Here is a 21,486-nt window from a genome sequence, read left to right as displayed (position 1 = left end):
TCTCTCTCGCTGGCCTGCCTCCCTGCAGGGTGCTGCCTGGGTCTGCAGCTGCTTCCTCTGGCTATTTTCCAGGCACCTGTCACCTGCTGAAAGTGGGGAGTAGAGCAGCTCCTTTCGGGGGGAGGGCTGTGGGGGTGCGGCGATCCCCACACTCTGGGCCGGAGACCAAGTGAGCTGGAGTGCCCCAGTGCGCCGGGGGGGTGGGGGGGGGGGTGGCGGGAGCCAGCCGTGAGCTGTGAGCCCACCCTCTGCTGTCACAGAGAACCTGCAGGGTACATGTCTGGGACTGCAAGTTCTGCAGATTGCATGAATTCCAGAATTCCAGAAGGATTCCTAAAGCAAACTGCAAACTATTTAGAGCGAGCAGGTCCATCACAGGCCTCCTGTGCCCAGGTGTGCCTCTCCAGGTGTGGCGTGCTCCTTGCACACTGGCACACCGTACACCTGGCATGGCATGAGCAAGTGGTCTCGCATTTCCTGGCACCTGCACTCAGGCCACCGGGCCATGAGCCCTTTGCCTGCAGGGACTCCGCTTCCCCAAGGTCACCCAGCAATGAGCAGCGAGGACAGATGCACTCCGCGCTGGCTGGTAGGACCCGCAGCGCCTCACTGTGCCTGTCACCCCTTCTCCCCCCTCCCCCAGGTCACTTGTCAGACTGCAGCAGAGCCCCTCCTGCTAAGGACCCTGCCCAAGCCGGGGCAGGGCCCGCGGCAGCGTCAGACCCGTGTGGGAAGGCAGTTCAGACCCAGCAGCCTTGCTCCGTGCGGGCCTCCCTGTCTGCAGACATCTGCTCCGGCTTAGCCACTGACGGCGGCGGAGCGCACGGCCCAGGTGATTCCCAGCTTGCCCGGCTCCGAGCATGTGCTAGCCGCGCCGGGCCCCCGCGGAGTGAGGGGGCGAGAGCGGCAGCACACGCTGCCCGCCCTGTCTGAGCCAAACCGGTAGCTGCAGCCCTTGAGTAAAGGGAGTGGGTGGCCCACCCGTCCCCGGGGCCGGCTGTGTGAGGCTCAGAGGGAGGCGCGCGGCGCTAGAGCCGCCCCGGGGGAGGCGCCGGGACCGCCGGGTCAGACGAGGCGTCGGCCGCGTGCTCCGCACCGGTCCCCAGGTCCCCGCTAAACACAGGGCCTTCTGTCCGGAGGGGCGGCTAGGGGGTGTGAGGGCACAGCTCCTGAGCTGGGGGTTTGCCTTGAGGAAACGCTCGTCACCTCTGCCGTGGGCGTGGCAGTCGCGCGAGGAGGTGCTCCGTCCCCACCATCTCTGTCCAGAGAAGCCGTGGTGACCGCTGCCGGCGCCCGCCCCGCACGCCCTCCCAGGGTCCGCTTCTCTCGTGCTCCAGCGGCGCCTCCTTTCCATTACGTGGTCGGCGGCTGTGGTCCTCCGGGCTGGGCTAGGTGCAGCCGTGGATGCTAAGTGACGAGGCTGATGTGGCTGGTGGTGTGTAGCGGCGATCCCAGAGACTGTACTTGATGCCTGTCTCTTTGTTTTCTTCCCTCTATATTCATTTGCAGGCTGGACGGTTTACCACCCAACGTCTGAGAGACTGACCTATAAGTCTAGTAGCAAACCTCGCGCTCGATTCCTCAGTGGACCCGTGTCTGTGTCCATCTGTCTGTATTTGTTCTTTGTATTTTACCACCTTCTGGCCCTTGGTTTCTCCCCGCCCCTCCCTGTCTTCATCACCTTCCACACATTTCGTAGGGTGCCTCCCCCGCCCACCGCAGCCCCCCGCCCACGCCCCGCGCACAGCCCCGCACACACGCCCCCTCCTGGCCCCAGAACGCGCCCGCGCATGCTCTCGGCTCTCCCCGGCGCCGGACGCATGTGCAGCGGCTCGCCCACCCCCGCCTCGGGCACCCGCCCCCCCCCCAGGCCCCAAAGCGCTTGGCGCTTTTCTCCTCACCTGTTTGTTTAATTTCGTATTTTTTACGTTGGACGTAGTTTTATTTCTGTTGCAATTGTGGTGCATACACACGTCCGCTGTCCCCAGTTCCAGCAACAACAAAAAGAAAGCCCCGGCCTTCTCTAGACGCATGGTGTGTCTCACACGTGTCTGGATTCTGAAGACATGCATGTAGCGAGCTGAGACAGTTCTAGAAGGTCACTGGAGGGTGTGACTTCTGTACAAGGGCCACAGCACCGTTACCCCGCGCCCGCTCCCTGCATGTGGAAAGGCGGAGAGAAGGTGCTCCAGCTAGGACGCCCCACCCCTCCCCACGCTCTGGTCACCTGGGGAACCTCTCGGTGTCCTCCACGCTGGCTCTCCCTCTGGCCCCGGCCCCTCCTGGTCTCCAGCTGGAGCACTTTACTTGGTGAACCGCTCTCACCTCACAGACCTCAGACACGAAGTCAGTCACAGCTCCGAGCTCTGCTCAACCGAACCGCAGCCCTAGTGGCCCTCAGATTCCCGGGATGCCCTGCTGGCACCCAGGACTCCTGTCCGGGAAGGGCGCACATGCGCAGGGCCATCCAAAGTTATTTTCTCCCTCAGAACAATTGGAAAATGAATCCAAAGCTGTGGGGTTTTCAAGGTTTTTGTTTTTTTTTTTTAACACAAAAATTAAGCTCTCAATTGGGTGGAAGTGCTGGTTTGGGGCACGTGGCTTTTTGCTGGTACAATAAAGATACATTGTATTTGTCAGGACCTGAGGCCAAGTCCACCGTGGGCATCCATTCCCATCCGAGTTGCCTTGTCACCCTCCCCCAGGCAGCAGAGGTCAGAGGCACAGAAGCACAGAGATTCCCAGGGACTGTCCCGAGGTCCTCGTCTCCCAGCAGGTGTCCCAACTGAGCTGCTGGTTAGCTGCTGAGCTGGTGGAGAAGTGGGGGCGAGGTCCGAACGCGTTCTGCTTCCTGGGTCACTTGCTGGTCCTCTTTTGCCCGAGTGTGTGTGGCTGTCTCCTGGGGACGACAGGTGCAGGGCAGCTGGGTCTCCAGGCATCTCGTGGTCAGACGGGTGGCTGCGTCGCTGCTGGGAACACCACTGGTCAGGCTCAGGAAGCAGGGTAGTTAGAGCAGGTGGTGCTTTCCCTGGGGTGCGTGCGGTGGAAAGGTGCGCGCGTCAGGCACCACATACTCCTCTGAGGTCGTCCCCGCTCCACGTTTGCACCTGCATGGTTCTGCATTGTTTTAGGGTTTTCATTTGTTCTACTATTGTTATTCTGAGATTTAAGAAAAAAAAAAATTGGAGGCACAGTAGGGTCAAGTGGTTTAGGTTTCACTTGTCTCTGGCCAAGAGGAGAGGAACACGTAAGGCCGGGCTCTGTGGCAGACAGGGCGCTGGCCCAGGCAGGGCCGATTCCGGGTGGTGGTGTGTGCTGGCCGGGCGTGCCTCGTCTTCTCTGGTGCTGTGCACCCTGTGACATCACTGTTTCCGTAATAGTCCCTTCCAGGCATGACCTGGCTGTCTTGGCCACAGCATGGCCCCCACAGGCTCTGAGGTTGCTGGTCGGGAGAGCATGCGGCAGACCGTGGCCCTGAGCCCACTTACCGCAAACGTGTGGCCTAAGGGTGTGTGGAAAGGCGCCCACCAAGGCCCTGTCTCCTGGTACCTGCCCAGCCCGCTGGGCTTCTCTGGGAGCCAGAGCCAACTGCTTCCCTGCTGACAGGGGAGCCCCAAGGCCCAAGGAGACTGCATGGGCACCCGTGAAAGCCCGGTCCCAGCCCTGAGGACCAAGAGGTGGCAGAAAAAAGGGCATTTAGGGCAGGGTTGCGGGAAGACCCCGAGGTGGGCCTGCTCTGGGCTCTGGGCTAGCGGCGAGGGGAGGGGAGGGCTGCAGCCGTGGGCGTGGGTGCAGCTAATGCGGCCTGCAGCCGAGGAGAAACCCAGAGGTGTTCTGTGCACGGCCTTGCACGGAACAGGAGGCCAGGCTCTGGGAAAACAAAGTGTGTTCAGTTACAAAGTACAGAAAGGAGGCCCCCAGTTCTGTGACGTGCTGAGACCATGAGAGCAGCCAGGCCGGGTCGGAGATGAGTGGGGTGGGGCCCAGGCAGCGGCAGGCGGCCAGGAGGGGACCCCACATGGGAAAGGTGGCCAGGCCTGGGAGGAAGAGCGTGCAGAGAACCAAACCTGGGTGCCTTCCTGGGGTGGGCACCTGGACAGGTCTGCTGCTGGGAGGGCTGGCCGGAGGGAGGGCTGGACTCCTCGGAGCCCAGACAGGGTGAAGCCTTGGGCAAAGGCCCCTCCTTGTGGTCGACAGGAGGCTTGGGGAAACTTGGGGACTATGTTTCAGGATTCAGGGGGTATGGTCGAGTTACAGAAGAATCTGGTGGTCAGGAGCTGCTGTCAGACTTCCCCTTGCCTCTGGCTCCAGCACCCGACTAGGTGCAGGTACGATCCCTCCGTGGCGTCTCTGCACACACAGCTTTGGATCTGCTGCTTCTCTCATGCACCCATCAGCCTGCCGTCTGCGCTGCAGCGAGTCTGTCCCTGGGGCCCTCCGAGGAGGCTGCCCAGGCCATGCCCTCGCCCTGCAGTGTCCCGGACCCTTCCTGTGGGTACCCACAGCAGCGGGTGTGGGAGAGGGCCTTTGGGCAGCCAGGAAGGCGGCCACCCCCGACGAAGGCCTGTCCAGGCCAGACTGCCCTCGGGGCAGTCACCGCAGAGCGGAGCAGGGAGGCATTCCCATTTCATGCTTCACAGACAAGGGCTGGCACTTTGCTCAGCAGTGTGAAGACCTGGTGGCTCGTTACAAAGAAACCAGTGGCATTTTGGTGCCGGCAGCTTATCTGTCTCCAGTGCCGGAACCGGTGTCTAATGCCGCTGTGCAGGGTGCGACCAAGCAGCTGGAGGCGTGCCTCTCCTTGAGGGACCTGCAAGGAGGCCCCTGGAGCTCCTTGGGAGCTTCCTCAGGAGCGGAAGGCTGGTGCCAGCAGCATGTGTGGCAAAACCACGAGGCCTGGCCCACCTCTCCAGCAGCGTGTCCATGGCAGAGAACCGTGAATTCGGGTATCTCCCTGGCAGCCAGGCGAGGGTCTGGATGGTGGTGGTGCCTGGCAGGGCTGGCTGTCCACACCAGAAGCAGCTCGCGTGTCCTGGCCAGAGACCCTTGGCCCTTCCACAGCCTGGGAGAACATTTCCCAACAGCTGGCCATGTGGCTTTCCACCTCCACCCCTGCCCAGGTGGAAGCTTCCCCAAGTAGTTCTGGGCCTCACGCTGTCTCTTCCCAAGGCCTTGGCTAAGAACAGAAGTCCTGCAGGGGAGCCTCCTGCTGCATGTGGGTTTCCTGTGGGTCTTGTGTGTCCCCAGTGCCCCTGCGTTGCTGTCTTGTAGCCCAGTGGCTCAGGCAGGAATGCAAAGTACACGCTGGCGTGGAGGGAGGTGAGTGGGGCTGGGGGAGGCTTATCCATCAGCCGTCGCATGCTGGGTCTCAAGGGCAGGGCACAGGCCCTGGGGAGCCCTGAGGATGGGCAGGGCTGTGGCATGAGTGAGGGCTCATTGCCAGACACACAGTCCATGTAGCTCTGCACTGTACTGGATGGCACGACCTTGGTGTGGAGGTGGCCGGATCACTGAGGGCAGGGAGTGTCTGTGCTCTGGTCACTGTGGGCCGTGCCTAGTGAGTGTGTGGAGGCCTCTGTAGGCCAGTGCTGAGCATGGTGGCTGGTGGCCAATGGTCCCACCTCTGGGGCCCTGACCACAGGCCCTGACTTCTCAGGTGGTTCCCAGCAGGCAGCACCCGTTGTTCTCGTGGAGAGGATGGTGACCAAAAGAACCCGCTGCTGTCAGGCTGCGGGAACCTGGCTGGCCGGCTGTTTCCATGTCCTTGCGCCGTCTGTACGGAGCTGCTGAGACCACGGGGTCTGGATGGGGAAGTCTGTGCCTCACATGGTGCCCCGCACAGTCAGAGCCTGGGACCTGTGTGCCATGGAGCCCCCAAAGGGCTCGGTGCTCCCAGTGGGATTCCATGTTAGGACACAGACCAGCAGAGGCCCTGCAGAGCTCCACTGAGAGACGACTGGTCTGGACCACTCCTGCCCAGCCCCTTTGTTTTTACTTATACATCACAGACCCCAACAGAAGATCATCTCCCTTTCCCAAAGTCAGCCTCTGAGCACAGACAGTATGAAGTTAAAGAGCAATTCATCTGGAGCCTGGGCTGACCGTTGTCCTCGCTCCTCAAACACAGGGGTGGCCGCCTGCCTCCCCTGACAAGGGCACAGGGCACCCTCAGGGAGCACGGGTGTGTGGGGGTCCTGTTCTGGCAAGGGGCTAGGGTGGGAGCACCGACCCTCTCTGATAGTGCAGCCTTGCTGAGTGACCTTGGGGACGCCCAAGCCATCCTGGCCTGTCCCACTCTGCCTGCTCAGGCCAGCTCGTCTGCCCTCTAGGCAGGCACCGACCATCAGGATGTGCCGGGCGGCACAGACAGCCTCCGGGACTGTAGGGCCTGATGCTTAGTGGTGGAAGAAGGAAGAGCCTCTCCCTGACCTGGTGGGCTTGGGGTACCGGAGGAGGCAGCAGCAGTGCAGGAAATTGGGGCCAGCCCTGCTTCCTACCTCCCCGATAGGACCCCTGTACTTTCCCCTCCACAGGCACTACTGGTCTGGTCATGGCAGCCGCCTGGGATCTGGGATGGGCCTCAAACCTGCAAAACAATGTATCTTTTTACACTTGGAAAACAAACCTCCCTTGGGCCTACGACAGGGCAGAGCCAGCGGCTCCACCAGCCAGCGGCTCCCCTGAGCTCTCCTGGCTGACTTTGGGTTTTTTTTGCCTCAATCAATGGGGCTCCAGAAGCCTCTTGTTTGAAAACCAAGTGGTGTGCTTTGTTTTTTCGTTTTGTTTTTCTTTTTCTTTTCTTTTCTTTTTTTTTTTTTAATACGCTTCTAGAGACACACTCACCTCTACCTGAAGCTTGGGGCCTGGCCCTGCACCTCTGCCCCTCGGCGAAGCTCACGCGAACCCGCACACTGACTCGGGGCCGCCCGGGTAGCCCAGGTGGCTGGTCCCCTCTCTGAAGCGCTGGCCTTTGCTCCTCCTTGCACACTGATGACTTGTGCTTAGAGTGTGGTGGCTCGTCCCCCGTGTGTGCTGTCCTGCCTAACCCTGTGGTCTTGTGTCGTTTCTTCTTCCCTTGCAGGGTCTGCCCTGAAGCGTCTCTGTCTAGGCAAAGAGCACAGCAGTCGTAATTATCGGGTTTTTTACCCCTTGTCCGCTCTCCATCGCATGGGCTTTCATGTGGCTAGTGCACGTCAGGGTCTCCGCGGCCGGCGGGCGGGCGTCTGCTCTGCGCCCATCCTCCAAGGGCACCGCTTTGCCTCTGCCTGGAGGGAAAGCCACCCGCGGGTGCCCCTCGCGTCTCCATGGCTCCTAGAGTCTGTGTGTCCTGGCCGGTTGACACACTGACACCCCCTTCCTGGAACGCCCACACGTTACCAATCATTAATTGGCTCCTTTTCCAAAACCGTAGGAATGAGTATGTCCCTGAAGTGCTAAAGATGAGTGCCCCCAAGGAGAGATGCCGGGATGAAATGGGTATCAGTCCACCTGGGACGCCCACCGCCCTCACCTCACACCTTTTTTTTTTTTTCTCCTTTTTTCTTTTCTGGCTGAAACATTCATGTAGAAATAGCAGTGTGTGTGTATAAAATTCCATCACTAATACTGAACTGTGTGTGTCTGTGCTTTTTCATTGCTAGCCACTCTAGACTACATTTCGCAATGGCTTGTTTGAAGAGATGGTCGTTACGCTATTTTTTTAATGCAAAAACATTTTAATTTGGCTTATTCAAAATTGCTAATCAGAAATTACATGTTGTGGGGGTGGGGAACACAATTGAAAAAGAATTTAAAAGTCCCATGTTGGCCATTTAAAACTAATCTCAGTGACTTCTTTGTCCAGCTCCGCCTGAACCACAGCCCCCGTGGCCTTCCCGCAGCCTGGCCTCCCGGCTCCTGCTGGTGCAGGCACCCTGTGCCCCACAAACGTCTCCAAGCGTGGGGGCCCACAGCAGAAAGCTTTGGGTGTTTGTATCCTTGATTAATACCTTCCTTACATGCTCTGGTGGGGAGAGACACGATTTTGTGCCTTAAATTTCCAAACCACTAACCCATTAACAGTCATTCACCAGCAGGCCCACGATGGAGATTTTCAGGCCTTTTCCCTTTGCCGGCTGGACGGCAGTGGCTGCCGTGGGCTGAACGCCCGGCATGGTCTCGTTCGTTCCCGCTCAGGGCGCAGAGGCCTTGGGATTCGCCCTCAGTTCTCTGAGCTCCCTCACACATAGGAATCTGGGGTTCCTGGGCAGCGTGGCCATAGGGTTGATGCTGAGTAAGGCTGCCAGTGGCCTCGGTCCTGTCCTCTGGCCCAGCTCCGATGGGGGACAGCTGCCTGGCACAGCCTGGTCCTTATGGCCTGTGGCAGTGTTCCAAAGTGTCTAAGGCTGGCACATGGGCTCCCAAACGCAGACCATCTCCTGAAGCAAGGTGTTGTCAGGCCTCAGCAAGAGCACTGTCCGAATGACCGCAGCTGGCCGGCGGTGATCCGTGCAGCGTCACCGACCCGGCCTGTGTGTGCTTCCCCAGGGTCCTCCACCAGCAGCCTGGTCCCGGGCCCCGAGCCGGGCCCCCAGCCGACCCTGCACGTCCAGGCACAGGCCAACAACAGCAACAACAAGAGAGGCACCTTCACGGATGACCTGCACAAGCTGGTGGACGAGTGGACGAGTAAGACGGTGGGGGCTGCCCCGCTGAAGCCCTCGCTCAACCAGCTGAAGCAGACGCAGAGGCTGCACGGCGTGGAGGTCACGGCGGGCTGGCCCCCCGCCGGCGAGGCACAGGCTGTAAGTGGGGTGCCGGGCTGAAGGGGCGGGGCGGGAGCGGCGCACGGGCGGTGGGTGCCGCGCCGGGGCAGCGCCAGGAGCTGCCCTCTGGGCTCTGGTCCGGCTCTGGTCGCGTGTCCCTGCGATGGCCGATAGCTTCACCGCCTCCCGGGAGGGCGCTCCCTGCTCGTCTTCAGGAGGACTGTGTGTCACGTTGTTACTTGGTCCTGAAATGCTTAGCAGAGGTCACCGGTGACCCCATCTAGTCTAGGAGTTCTTTCTTGAGTGCGGGAAGGTTCCCTGTGACCTTTTACTTAGAAAAATTTCAAACATACAGAATTGCTGGAAATTGCACAGTGAACCTGCGTGTGCCCCAGCCTGCACGCTGCGGCTGACGCGTGTCTCTCCATCCCCTGAGGGTAAGGTTTTTGTTACAGATTGTTTCTTTTATACTTTCTGTGCCATTTGGATTTTCTATTTTTTCGTTAAGTCCTGCTTTTCTAACATTTGGTAAGTACCTAAATTTATCTAAGTTTTCAAATTAATTGACATAAGCTGCTTATAACATCCTGTCTTCAGCCTGTAGTGACGCTGATTTTCATTTCTGATGACGGTGGCTTCCGCGCGTGTGCCCCTCCCACCCCCTCCTGTGCAGCCTCCTGAGGGGCTCATAAACCTTACGAGCCTTCTCAAAGAACTCATTTTGGCTCTGATGGTATCTTTATGTGTCACTAGTTTCTCCTTTTGTTATCTCCTTCCTGCTGGGTCTGAGCGGCTTTGCTGTTCTCGAATGTTTCTTAAGATGTGCAGGTCATTGATCTCCAGCCTTTCCAGTTTTATAATACAGGCATTCAATCTATAAAAATCCCTCTCGTGGTTCTATCTGGATCCTAAAGGTTTTGATATATAGCATTTTCTTTAATCTTCCGTTCAAATTATTTTGTAATTTCCGCTGTGGTTTGAAGCAATATAATTATTAATTTCCTCATACTTTTTATTACTGCTTTTGACCTTAACTGCACTGTGTAAGAGAACAAACTTTGGGTGTTATCAGTTCTTTAAAACGTGCTGGGACTGGCTTTTCAGTCCAGCTGTCAATCAGTCTTGTCCACTGCTGATGCTCTCTGCACTCCTGCCATGCACATGGTGCCTGAGCCTTCCTGTGTCCGCCAAGTGACCAGTGATGGCAGCTCCCTTCCAACAGCAGCAGCCCTGGAGTCCTAATGCCTCAAACCCCACTCTGGTATTTTGTGACCAAGTTGAGAGTCTTCAGCAACCCCCCAGCCCTGCAGGATCCTCCCCCCTGGCCCAGGCAGGGGAGTCTCTGCTTCACTGTCTGGACTCCAGCACATGGGACCTCACACCTGCGCAGGCCGTACCCCATCTTACCAGCTTGCTAATCCCATTGTTTGAATGGCAGGGATTTTTACTAAGATTATTTTTTTTTTAAGATTTTATTTATTTGACAAACAGAGATCACAAGTAGGCAGAGAGGCAGGCAGAGAGAGGGAGGGAAGCAGGCTCCCCGCCAAGCAAAGAGCCTGATGCGGGGCTTGATCCCAGGACCCTGGGATCATGACCTAAGCCGAAGGCAGAGGCTTTAACCCACTAAGCCACCCAGGCGCCCCTCTTACTAAGATTTTTTAAAATATTTTTTCACTGTAATTCAGCATAGTACTCCGCACATTCACAATGTTGCGCAGCTGTCACACCACCCATCTCTAAAACCCTCTTCATCCCAAATAGAAACTTATAAGAAAAAGACTCTCTAGTCCCCACCTCTGGTGCCTCTGCTTATCCAGTCCCTATTAACTTTCATTCTACATTCTATGGATGTAAGTGGCATCGTGTAGTGTCTGCCCCGTCCTGTGTTCAGCCTACAGCATACAGCTGGGCTGCAGCTGGGGGATGAGAAGGAAACAGGGAACACAGTAGTACTGTACTACACTTATCATGGTGAGCATTTTGTAACGTGTATGTATCTTAAATCACGATGTTGTAGGTCTTAAATTTAGTATTTTATGTCAACCACGCTTCAATGAAAATTTAAAAATTACTTTTTCCCAATCTTTTAATTGCAAAATATATGACATAAAATTTGCCATCCTAGCCATTTCTAAGTGCCGGTTTTAAGTGCATTAAGCATTAATTAATATTGTTCAAGCATCACTACCATGCATCCCCAGAATATTTTCATCTTGCAAAACTGAAATTCTGTCCTCGTTGAAAACGACCTTCCCATCCCCCACTCAGTCCCTGGCAACTGTGATTCTACTTTGCAGCCGCAGGGCTTGGACCCCCAGAGGCGCTGTCAGCAGAACCCTACAGTACTTGTCCTTCTGGGGCTTATTTCACTCACTGTGATGTCCTCAAGGTTCACCTACGTTACAGCCTGTGTCCACATGTCCTCCTTTTTAAGGCTAAATGCTATTCTAGCATATGTACACACCACATTTTATCCATTTATCGACTGAGGGACGCTCGGGTCGCTTCTACCTATGAGCTGTTGTGAGCAATGCTGCCACGAATGGGGTGTGCAGGCATCTCTGAGTCCCTGCTTTCCATTCCTTTTTTTTTTTTTTAAAGATTTATTTATTTATTTATTTGACAGAGAGAGAGATCACAAGTAGGCAGAGAGGCAGGCAGAGAGTCGGGGGGAAGCAGGCTCCAGAGAGCCCGATGCGGGGCTCGATCCCAGGACCCTGAGATCATGACCTGAGCTGAAGGCAGAGGCTTAACCCACTGAGCCACCCAGGCGCCCCCCTGCTTTCCATTCTTTTGAAAGAGTACCCAGAAGCAGAATCACTGCATCATACAGTAATTCTGTTTTTAACTGTTTGAGGAATTGCAGACTGTTTTCCACAGTGGCTGCGCCATTTTACATTCCTGCCAGCAGTGAACAGGGTTCGTTTTTCTCATTCTTGCCAACTCTTTTTATTTTCTGATTTAAAATAGTAGCCATCCTAATACCACTGTGGTTATCTCGCTGTGGTTTTGATTAGTACTCTACTAATGATCAGGGATGTTGAGCCTCTTTTCGTGTGATTACTGGCCATTTGTAGATCTTTAGAGAAACAGCAGTTCAAGTCCTTTGCCTATTTTTTGTTTTTATTTATTTGTTTTTAAAGATTTTGTTTATTTGACAGACAGAGATCACAAGTAGGCAGAGAGGCAGGCAGAGAGAGAGGAAGGGAAGCAGGCTCCCTGCTGAGCAGAGAGCCCGATGCAGGGCTTGATCCCAGGACCCTGAGATCATGACCTGAGCTGAAGGCAGAGGCTTTAACCCACTGAGCCACCCAGGTGCCCCTCTTTGCCTATTTTTCAACAGTTGTTTTGTTTTTATTACTGAGTTTTAGGAGTTCTATCTTCTGGATTTTAATCTCTTATCAGATATGTGATCTGCAAATACTTTTTCCCATTCTATTGAGTGCCTTTTTACTCTGTGGACAGTGTCTTTTTTTTTTTTTTTTAAGATTTATTTATTTACTTGAGAGAGAGAGAGCACAAGCAGGAGGAGGGGCAGAGAGAGAGGGTGAAGCAAACTCCCTGCTGAGTAGGGCACCTGACACAGGGCTTGATCCTGGGACTCTAGGATCATGACCTGAACTGAAGGCAGATGCTTAACTGACTGGAGCCACCTAGGTGCCCCTGGACAGTGTCTTCTGATGCACAAAAGTTTTTAATTTTCATGAAGACCAATCTACCTGTTTTTTTCTTTTGTTGCCCATCTCTTTGGTGTCATAGCCAAGAAATTATGCCAAATCCAATGTTGCGAAACTTCCCCCCTAAGAGTTTAGTAATTTTAGCTCTTATGTGCAGGCCTTTTATCCAGTTTAATTTCTGTATATGGTATGAGATAAGGGTGCACATTTCATGCTTTTGCATGGAGATAACCAGTTCTCCCGCATCATTTGTTGAAAAGGCTCTCCTTTCCCCCAATGAATGGACTTGGTACTCTTGTTGAATATGAACTGACCATATTTGCACAGGTTTATTTCTTGCTTCTTTGTTTTTTCATTGGTATATACGTCTGTCCTTTTTCCAGTATCACATTGTTTTGATTTCTTTAGCTTTGCAGTAAGTTTTGAAAACAGGAAGTGTGAGTCTTCCAACTTGTTTTGAATTGTTGTGGTTATTTGGGGGTCCCTTCAGGTCCATATGAATTTTAGGATGGGTTTTTTCTATTTCTTGAAAAAATGTCTTTGGGAATTTAACAGTGATGGCAATGAATCTGTAGATCACTTTGGGTAGTACTGACTGTAACCACACACATCTTCCAATCCATGACCTTTTTTTCTTTCCATTTATTTATGTCTTAATTTCCTTTGGCAGTTGTGTGGCTTTCGGTGTGTAAATCTTTAAACCCCTGAAGTTATTCCTAAATATTTTATGGCTTTTCTATTATTGTAAATGTAACTTCTTTAATTTCCATTCAGACTGTTGTTAGTGTATAGAAATGAAACTGATTTTGTAACCTGCAACTTTGCCGACTTCATGGATTAGCTTTGTGAATCTGCACAAGCATTCTCTATGGTTATCCACATGTAAGGTTTTGTCATCTCTGACCAGGGATCATTTTACTTCTTCCTTTCCAATTTGCCTGCCTTTTTTCTTCCTTCCTAATTTCTTTGGCTAGAACTTCTAATATTATATTGAATAAAAGTGGCAAAAACAGGTATGATTTTCTTGTTCCTGACCTTGAAGGAAAAGTTTACAGACTTTCACCACTGAGTATATAATGTTAGCTGTGGGTTTTCATATATGTTCTTTTATCATATTGAGGGCGTTCTGTTCTGTTTGTAGTTTGTTGAGTGCATTTATTATGAAAGTCGGATATTGTCACATACTTATTCTGCATTAAATGAGAGGATTGTAGGTTTCTTTATCCCTTCAGTCTTGTTAGTGGTATATTACATTGATTGATTTTCATGTTAAAACACTCTGCTTTAATTCCTGGGATAAATCCCACCTGGTCATGGTGTATATACATACTCCAGTTATGCTACTGAATTCAGCTTGCTGATATTTTATTGAAGACTTTTGCATAAATATTCATTGGGTATTAGTCTGATTTTCTTGTGATGTATTTATCTGGCTTTGGTAGCAGCTTAATGCTGGCCTCATAGAACGAGTTAGGAATTATTCCTATGTCTTCCAACTCTTGGAAGACTTTGAGAAAGAATGGTGTTAATTCTTCTTAAAAATCTGGCTTCTCTTTGTTGAGACTTTTTTTTTTTAAGATTTTATTTATTTATTTGAGAGAGAGTGAGAGAGAGCATGAGCGAGGAGAAGGTCAGAGAGAGAAGCAGACTCCCCGTGGAGCTGGGAGTCCGATGCGGGACTCAATCCCAGGACTCCAGGATCATGACCTGAGCCGAAGGCAGTTGTCCAACCAACTGAGCCACCCAGGCGTCCCATGTTGAGACATTTTTGATTACTAATTCAATCTCACTACTTGTTATAGGTCTGATTTTCTGTTTCTTCTTGAGTCCGCTCTGGTAGTTTGAGTGTTTCTAGAGATTGTTCTATTTCATCTAAATTATACAGTTTGGTAGCTAAAACCTTGTCCATTTGTTGATCTCTTCAAAGAACTGACTTCTGGTTTCATTTGTAATTCATTTGCTTTACTTTTTCTTCATGACTTCCTATTTTCTACTTTATTATGGTATACAGTTAGATTATTGATGTAAGATATTGTTCAATGTAGGCATTTACAGCTATAAATTTCCTTCTGAGAACTTTTGCTTTGTCCCATAAATGTCTATGTATTGTATTATCCTTTTCATTTGTCTCAAGTTACTTTCTAATTTCCCTTGTGATTATTTCTTTGACTCTGGTTGTTTGAGTATTTAGTTTTGTATATATGACAGTTTTCTAGTACTTTTGTTATTGATTTCTAATTTCATTCATTATGTTAGAAAAGATATAGTATTTCAATCTTTTTAGATATGTATTATATTTGTATTGTTTATGTTTATTTATTGAGACTTGTTTTATGGCCTAATATGGCCTATTCTTTAGAGGTTCCATATGCACTTGAAAGTACAATCTGCTCTTTTTGGGTAGAGTTTTATTAGGGCTAATTGGCTTATTGTACTTTTCAGATCCTCTCCTTATTCATCAGTCTCATTATTCTAACGTTTTAAATTAAAGTATTAGAGTCTACAATAGTGTAGAACTGTTTCTCCTTTCGGTCCTATGTTTGCTTCATATAATTTGGGGCTTTGTTTTTAGGTGCATATATAATTGGCTAACTTTGATGTATCAAGTTTTATCAATATATGGTATTCTTCTTTGTCTCTTATAACCTTTTCTGACTTAAAATCAGTTTTGTCTGGTAATAAAACAGCCACCCCAGCTCTCTTTTTCCATCCTTTTACTTGTAACTTCTTTGGGTCTTTGTATCTCAAGTTAAGTCTCTGGTAGCGGCATAGAGACTGGCCATGCTTCTTTAACCTCTCTGCTAACCTCTGCTTATTAGAAAGTTTAATATATTATATTTAAAGTAATTAGGGATAAGGAAGGAATTCTGACTTTTAACTATTTGTTTTCTTACAAGTTTTTATTTCTCAACTCTAAATTTAGTATAAAATTAGTCTAAAATTTAGTTGTTCTTTTATATTGTATACTTTGTATTCCCTTCTTTACTTTGTTAAATATTTTAGTTATTTTCTAACTGGTCCCCTTACTGATTACAGTTAACATCTGAAAATGACCTAGTTTGAATAATACCAACTTTGTTTCAATAGTATATAAACACTTTGCTCTTATACATCTCCATCTCTCCCCCTTTGAATTTTTCCCAACTATTCATATACTGTGCACCTGTTAACATTTATTATTATGGCATAATGGGTTTGCCCTTTATTTTTTTAAAGATTTTATTTAGTTATTTGACAGAGATCACAAGTAGGCAGAGAAGCAGGCAGAGAGACAGGAGGAAGCAGGCTCCCCACTGAGCAGAGAGCCCGATGCGGGGCTCAATCCCAGGATCCAGGATCGTGACCTGAGCCGAAGGCAGAGGCTTTAACCCACTGAGCCACCCAGGTGCCCCTGGATTTGCCCTTTAAATCATATAGGGAAAGAAGGAATTAAAGCCAAAGCACAGTACATTTATCTACATAGTTACCTTCTTTATTTCTTCAAGTGGCTTTTATCCTTCCATTCAGTCTGTAAGACTCTCTCTACCATTTCTGGTAAGGCATACCTTTTAGTAACAACTTGTCTTAGATTTGGTTTATCTGGGAGTCTTAGTTTTTCCTTCATTCTTGAAGAATCATTCTGTTGAATACAGAATTCCTACTTGACAGTCTCTTCTCTACTTCAAGTATTTTTTCCTGCACACTCTCTCTTCTCCTGAGACTCCCATAATGTCTATACTGGCCTGCTTAGCCGTATCCCACAGACCCTTCAGGCTCCATACAGGTTTCTTCATTTTTTTCTTTCTGCTCCTCAGACTGGATAATATAAATTGTATGGTCTCAAGTTTGCTGATTATTTATTTGCTGTTCAAATCTGCTGTTGAGTCCCTCTAGCAGATTTTCAAATTTCAGTTCAATTTCTCAGTTCTGATATTTCTATTTGGTTCCTTTTATAATTTGTCTTTTTATTGATGTTCTCATGATGTCCTGCACAGTTGTCCTGGTTTCAATCTGTACATGGTTTCCTCTAGCCCTTTGAGGATATTAAAAAGAGCTGATTTAAAGTCTTTAATCCAGGGGTTCCTGGATGGCTCAGTTAGGTGGCTGAGTCTTGGTTTCAGCTCTGGTCATGATCCTGGGGTCCTGGGATTGAGCCATGAGTCGGGCTTCACACTCAGCAAGGAGTCTGCTTAAGGATTCTCTTTCCTTCTCCCTCTGTCCTTCCCCTGCCCCAACACATGTGCTCTCACTCTTGCTCTAAAAATAAATAAATCTTAAAGTCCTAAGTCCAATGTCTAGCTTTCCTCAGCAACAGTTTGTTTCTTGTTGAAAATCAGGCACTTACAGATTATAATTAGTAACTGAATCTGATTAGAAATCAGATTCTCCTCTTTCCCAGTATTTTCTGGTTTCGATGAATGCTTAGCTTACATTAGCTTGAGATATCCTTGAATATCAGGAGCTTAAAAAACACCTCTTCCAGTCTTTACAGATTGATTGGCTCAAGGCTAAAGAACTCCTTCAATACTTAGCCAGGCCATTTACAATTTGCCTATGCTTGCAGTGTGATGAGTGGTGAAAGCTTGGGTTTTTCTTTTTTCTTTCTTTTTTTTTTTTTTTTTTTATAGAGAAAGAGATCAGAAGTAGGCAGAGAAGCAGGCAGAGAGAGAGAGGGGGAAGCAGGCTCCCTGCTGTGCAGAGAGCCTGATGTGGGGCTCGATCCCAGGACCCTGAGATCACGACCTGAGCTGAAGGTAGAGGCTTAACCCACTGAGCCACCCAAGCGCCCAGCTTGGGTTTTTCTCAGGGTTTTTTTTTTCCTGGCAGTGTACCCTGAATAGAGCATGTGCATGACTTTCTAAACTCCCAGCACACACATACTTTTTAATGCCCTCATTTCCCATAAAAACTCTCTACCGTGCTTTTCTACTATGGCTTTTAGGAAATCTACCTATATCATGATTTTTATTCTTTGGCCCCAAGCAACTGTGGATTTTTAAATTGCCTTACAATTATGAGTAATGCCTGCCACTCTTCTGCCCTTAGAGAGTTCTAAATATGTACAAACAGCTGTGTGTACCTTGTGTCAGTCCTTCAGGTGGCCCATACATAGGTTAGAATAGACCTACACAATAATTTTTAAGGGGTGCCTGGGTGGTGTAGTTGGTTGGGTGCCTGACTCTTGGTTTCAGCTTGGGTCAGGATCTTAGGGTTGTGGGACTGAGCCCTGCCTCAGGTTCCAGACTCAGCACAGAGTCTCCTTGGAATTCTCTCTCCCTCTCCCTCTGCCCTCCCCATCATGTTCTCTCTCTCTCTCTCAAAAGAAAGAAAGAAAGAAAGAGAAAAAAGAATTTAAAAATACTTGGCTTCTTGGGGCGCCTGGGTGGCTCAGTGGGTTAAGCCTCTGCCTTCCACTCAGGTCATGATCTCAGGGTTCTGGGATCGAGTCCCGCATCGGGCTCTCTGCTCGGCAGGGAGCCTTCTTCCTCCTCTCTCTCTCTCTCTCTGCTTGCCTCTCTGCCTACTTGTGATCTGTCAAATAAATAAAATCTTTAAAAAAATAAATAAAAATAAAAATACTTTTTTTCTTTAAAAAAAAAATAGTAATAACCTGCAGTAATAGCTCTGCTCCCTCTAGAACCAAGGACCAGATTCCCACACTGGGAACATAGGCTTCCCTTCTTAAGACGCCTACAAAGCTAGGGATGGGCAGGGCCTGGGGCCAGTAAAAATACCAAAGTGCTTTTCTTCTTTTATAAAGTTTGCCTAGGGGTGCCTGGGTGGCTCAGTTGGTTAAGCATCTGCCTTCAACTCAGGTCATGATCCCAGGGTCCTGTGATCGAGCCCTGCATCAGGCTCCCTGCTCAGAGGGGAGTCTGCCTCTCCCTCTGCCGCTCTCCTACTCGTGCTCTCACTCTCAAAAAAAAAAATAAATAAAATAATAATAATAATAATAATAATAATCCTTAACAAAAAGTTTGCCTTTTTCTTGATTTGTCCTTTACTTCTGTTTGGTTGCTATAAACCTTTAACTGCTTTCTGGAATTCTGAAAAAGTTGGTTTTGATAGTTTCTGGTTCTTTTCAATGCTTCTGTGGAAGGATGGAAGTTTAAAGGTGCCTACTCCATTTTGCTTATGTCATTTGTACTAAGATATTATATTCGTGAATACTGTATCAATCACTGAAAGAGGAATTTTTATAGTTTCCCACTATGGTTGTGGGCTTGTGTATTTCCTACTGTATTTCTGATTTTTCCTTTATATATTTTGAGGCCATGTTATCAGTTATATTCAAATTGAGATTATTCATCTTCCTTGTGACTTTAAGTACCTCTTAATGACTTTTGCCTCTAAATCTAGTTTCTCTGAAATTACTGTAGCTATGCTAGCTTCTGTTGGGTTATTATTCGCATGGTATGGTTTCCTATCCTTTACTTTCAGTACTTCTATATCCTTGTTTTAGATGTATCTTTTGTAAAAAGCACATAACTTGGGTTGTTTTATTTCTTGATTCTACTTTTAAATTTTATCCATTCACACTTAATGTAATTGCATATACAGACCACTGAACAATACAAGGCTTAGGGGTACTCACACCCTGCTCAGTCAAAAATCCGCATATTACTTTTGATTCCCCAAAACTTAGCTACTGCTAGCCTTACCAATAACAGTTGCTTAACATACATTCTATGTTGTATTATATACTGTACTCTTACAGTAAACTAAGAAAAAAGGAAACAGTAAAAGAATAGCAGAAAAAAATTTACAGTAGTGCACTATAAAAAATCTACTTATAAAAGCAGACCTGCACAGTTCAAACTATTTTCCTCAAGGCAAAAAAAAGTGTGTATTTTAGCTTAAATCCATTATCTTATCATATATTTTCTATTTGTCCTATCTGTTCCGTGTTCATTTTTCTCTCCTGTGTTCTTTAGAATTTGTTAAATTTATTTTCTTACTCTTTTCCCCCCCACTATTAGCTTGGAAATTTTACTTTCTCTTGCTGTTCATTTAATGATTAGATATTCTAAATACTATAGCATACATCCTTACTTTATCACAGTCTAATTTTCTTTAACCTATTTCCCAGGCAGTGGTAAGAACATTAAACATTTCTCATTGCTTTTACTCCCCCTCCTAACATTTATTTTTTTCAATTCTATGTCAACTTTCAGTCTCAGAATACCTCTTTTATACAGTCAATATTCATCTATATCTGCGTAATTATTGTTTTTTTCATTTCTTCCTGCCTCTAATCTTCCTTCTAGGAGCTTTTTCCTTCAGAATTTCCATTAACATATGTATACCAGTGACTTATACCTCAGTTTTTGTCTAAAAATTACTTTAAAAAAAGATTTATTTGAGAGAGCAAGCACCCATACACAAGTGGGGGAAGGGGCAGAGGGAGGGGGATAGACTCTTAAGCAGACTCCCCACTGAGCAGAGCCTGACATGAGGCTCCATCTCACAACCCTGAGATCATTATCAGAGCCGAAACCAAGAGTTGGACGCTCAACCAGTGGGATCCACCAAGGCACCCCATGAAAAGCTCTTTATTTCATTGTCAGTCTTGAAGGATATTTTTAATGGGTATAGAATTCTAGGTTAGCGATGACTTTCAGCTTTTTGATGCTATTATTCTCTTATTTGGCCTCCCTTGTTTTTCTTTTAAGTGAGCTTCCAGTGTGTTACTTTGAAGGGAATTCTTTTTCTTCTGACTTCTGCTAGTTTCATTTTCAGAAGATTTATCATGAGATGCCTAAAAATATACATTTTTATTCTACGTAGACTTCATAGGGCTCCTTGACTCCACAGTTTCATTTCTTGGTCAAATTTGAATGTTTTTCTGCCATTTCCTCATCTTCCCATACTGCTGACCTACTCTCCTGCCCCTATTTTACTCCTGAGACTCCAGTCCATATATAAGGTCTTTTACTCTATCCTTGGTCTCTTACGTGTTTTCTCATTTTTTCTCTCTTGACAGTTTATTCTGGATTATTTCCTTAAGGTCTTTTAGTTCACTAAATTATTCTATGTGTCTATACTGCTATTAACCCTGTAAATTGAGATTTAAATTTCAGTTCTTTTTTTTTAGATTTCTTTGAAAGAGAGAGAGGTGGGGAAGGGGCAAAAGGAGAGAGAGAGAGGAAATATTGAGCAGACTCCCTGTTAAGCGTGGAGCCCAACACGGGGTTTGATCTCACAACCCGAGCTTAAATCAAGCCTGCTGCTTAACCAACGTAGACACCCAGGCACCCACAGTTACTGCGTTTTTATTGTATTTGTTTTCTACACCCCATCCACATCTGCTTTCTGTGCTTCAAGTTTTTCTTTTATTTCTTTTTCTTTTCTGACTGCTCTGGCTAGTACCATGTTGAATTAAAGTGGTGAGAGTGAACATCCTTGTCTTGCTCCTGATCTCAGGGAAGAGCTGTCAGTTTTTCCCCATTGAGCATGATGTTTGCCGTGGGTTTTTCATCTGTGGCCTTTATCATCTCCAGGTATGTTAGCTCTAAACCCACTTTGTTGAGGGTTTTTTCGTGATTGGGTGTTGAATTTTGTCAAATGCTTTTTCTGCATCTGTTGAAATGATATGATTCTTGTTCTCTTGTTCTCTGGTTCATATATTCTCTTGTTGATGTGACATGTCACGTGATTTCCAAATACTGAACCACCATTGCAGCTCCAGGAATAAATCCCACTTGACTGTGGTGAATGATGTCTTTGAATGTATTCTTGGATTCGGTGTGCTAGTATTTGTTGAGGAGTCTTGCATCTATGCTAATAAGAGGCACTGTCCTGTAGTTCTCTTTGTGTGTGGGGTCGTTAACCTGGTTTTGGTATCAGGGTAATGGTATCACTCACAGAAAGAGGTTGCAAGTTTCCCTTCCTCCTTTTTTTTTTTTTTTTTTTTTTTTTTTTTTGGAATAGCCAGAGAAGAATAGGTATTAACTTCTTTAAATGTTTGGTAAAATTCACCTGTGAAGCCATCTGGTCCTGAACTTTCATTTTGTTGGGAATATTCTGATTATATCAATGGCGTTTTCATTGTTGGGGATCAGTCTGTTCAGATTTTCTCTTTT

General features: G+C 48.3%; 1 protein-coding gene across 1 annotated transcript in view; it reads left to right on the top strand.

The window, feature by feature from the left end:
• The window catches only part of LOC111153512 (WNK lysine deficient protein kinase 2), a 161,801-nt gene that overhangs the window by 89,236 nt on the left and 51,079 nt on the right, over positions 1-21,486 (top strand). Inside the window, exons 26-29 of the mRNA XM_022512572.1 lie at positions 644-832; positions 1,510-1,608; positions 7,082-7,126; positions 8,527-8,783. Of these exons, the coding sequence (XP_022368280.1) occupies positions 644-832; positions 1,510-1,608; positions 7,082-7,126; positions 8,527-8,783 (590 nt within the window). The remainder of the gene's footprint in view (positions 1-643; positions 833-1,509; positions 1,609-7,081; positions 7,127-8,526; positions 8,784-21,486) is intronic.

Source organism: Enhydra lutris, unplaced genomic scaffold, assembly GCF_002288905.1.
Source record: "Enhydra lutris kenyoni isolate GAN:26980312 unplaced genomic scaffold, ASM228890v2 scaffoldscaffold33, whole genome shotgun sequence".
Taxonomy (NCBI): domain Eukaryota; kingdom Metazoa; phylum Chordata; class Mammalia; order Carnivora; family Mustelidae; genus Enhydra; species Enhydra lutris.
The sequence above is the reverse complement of the archived record's forward strand: the minus strand, read 5'-3'. Positions and strand labels throughout refer to the sequence as shown.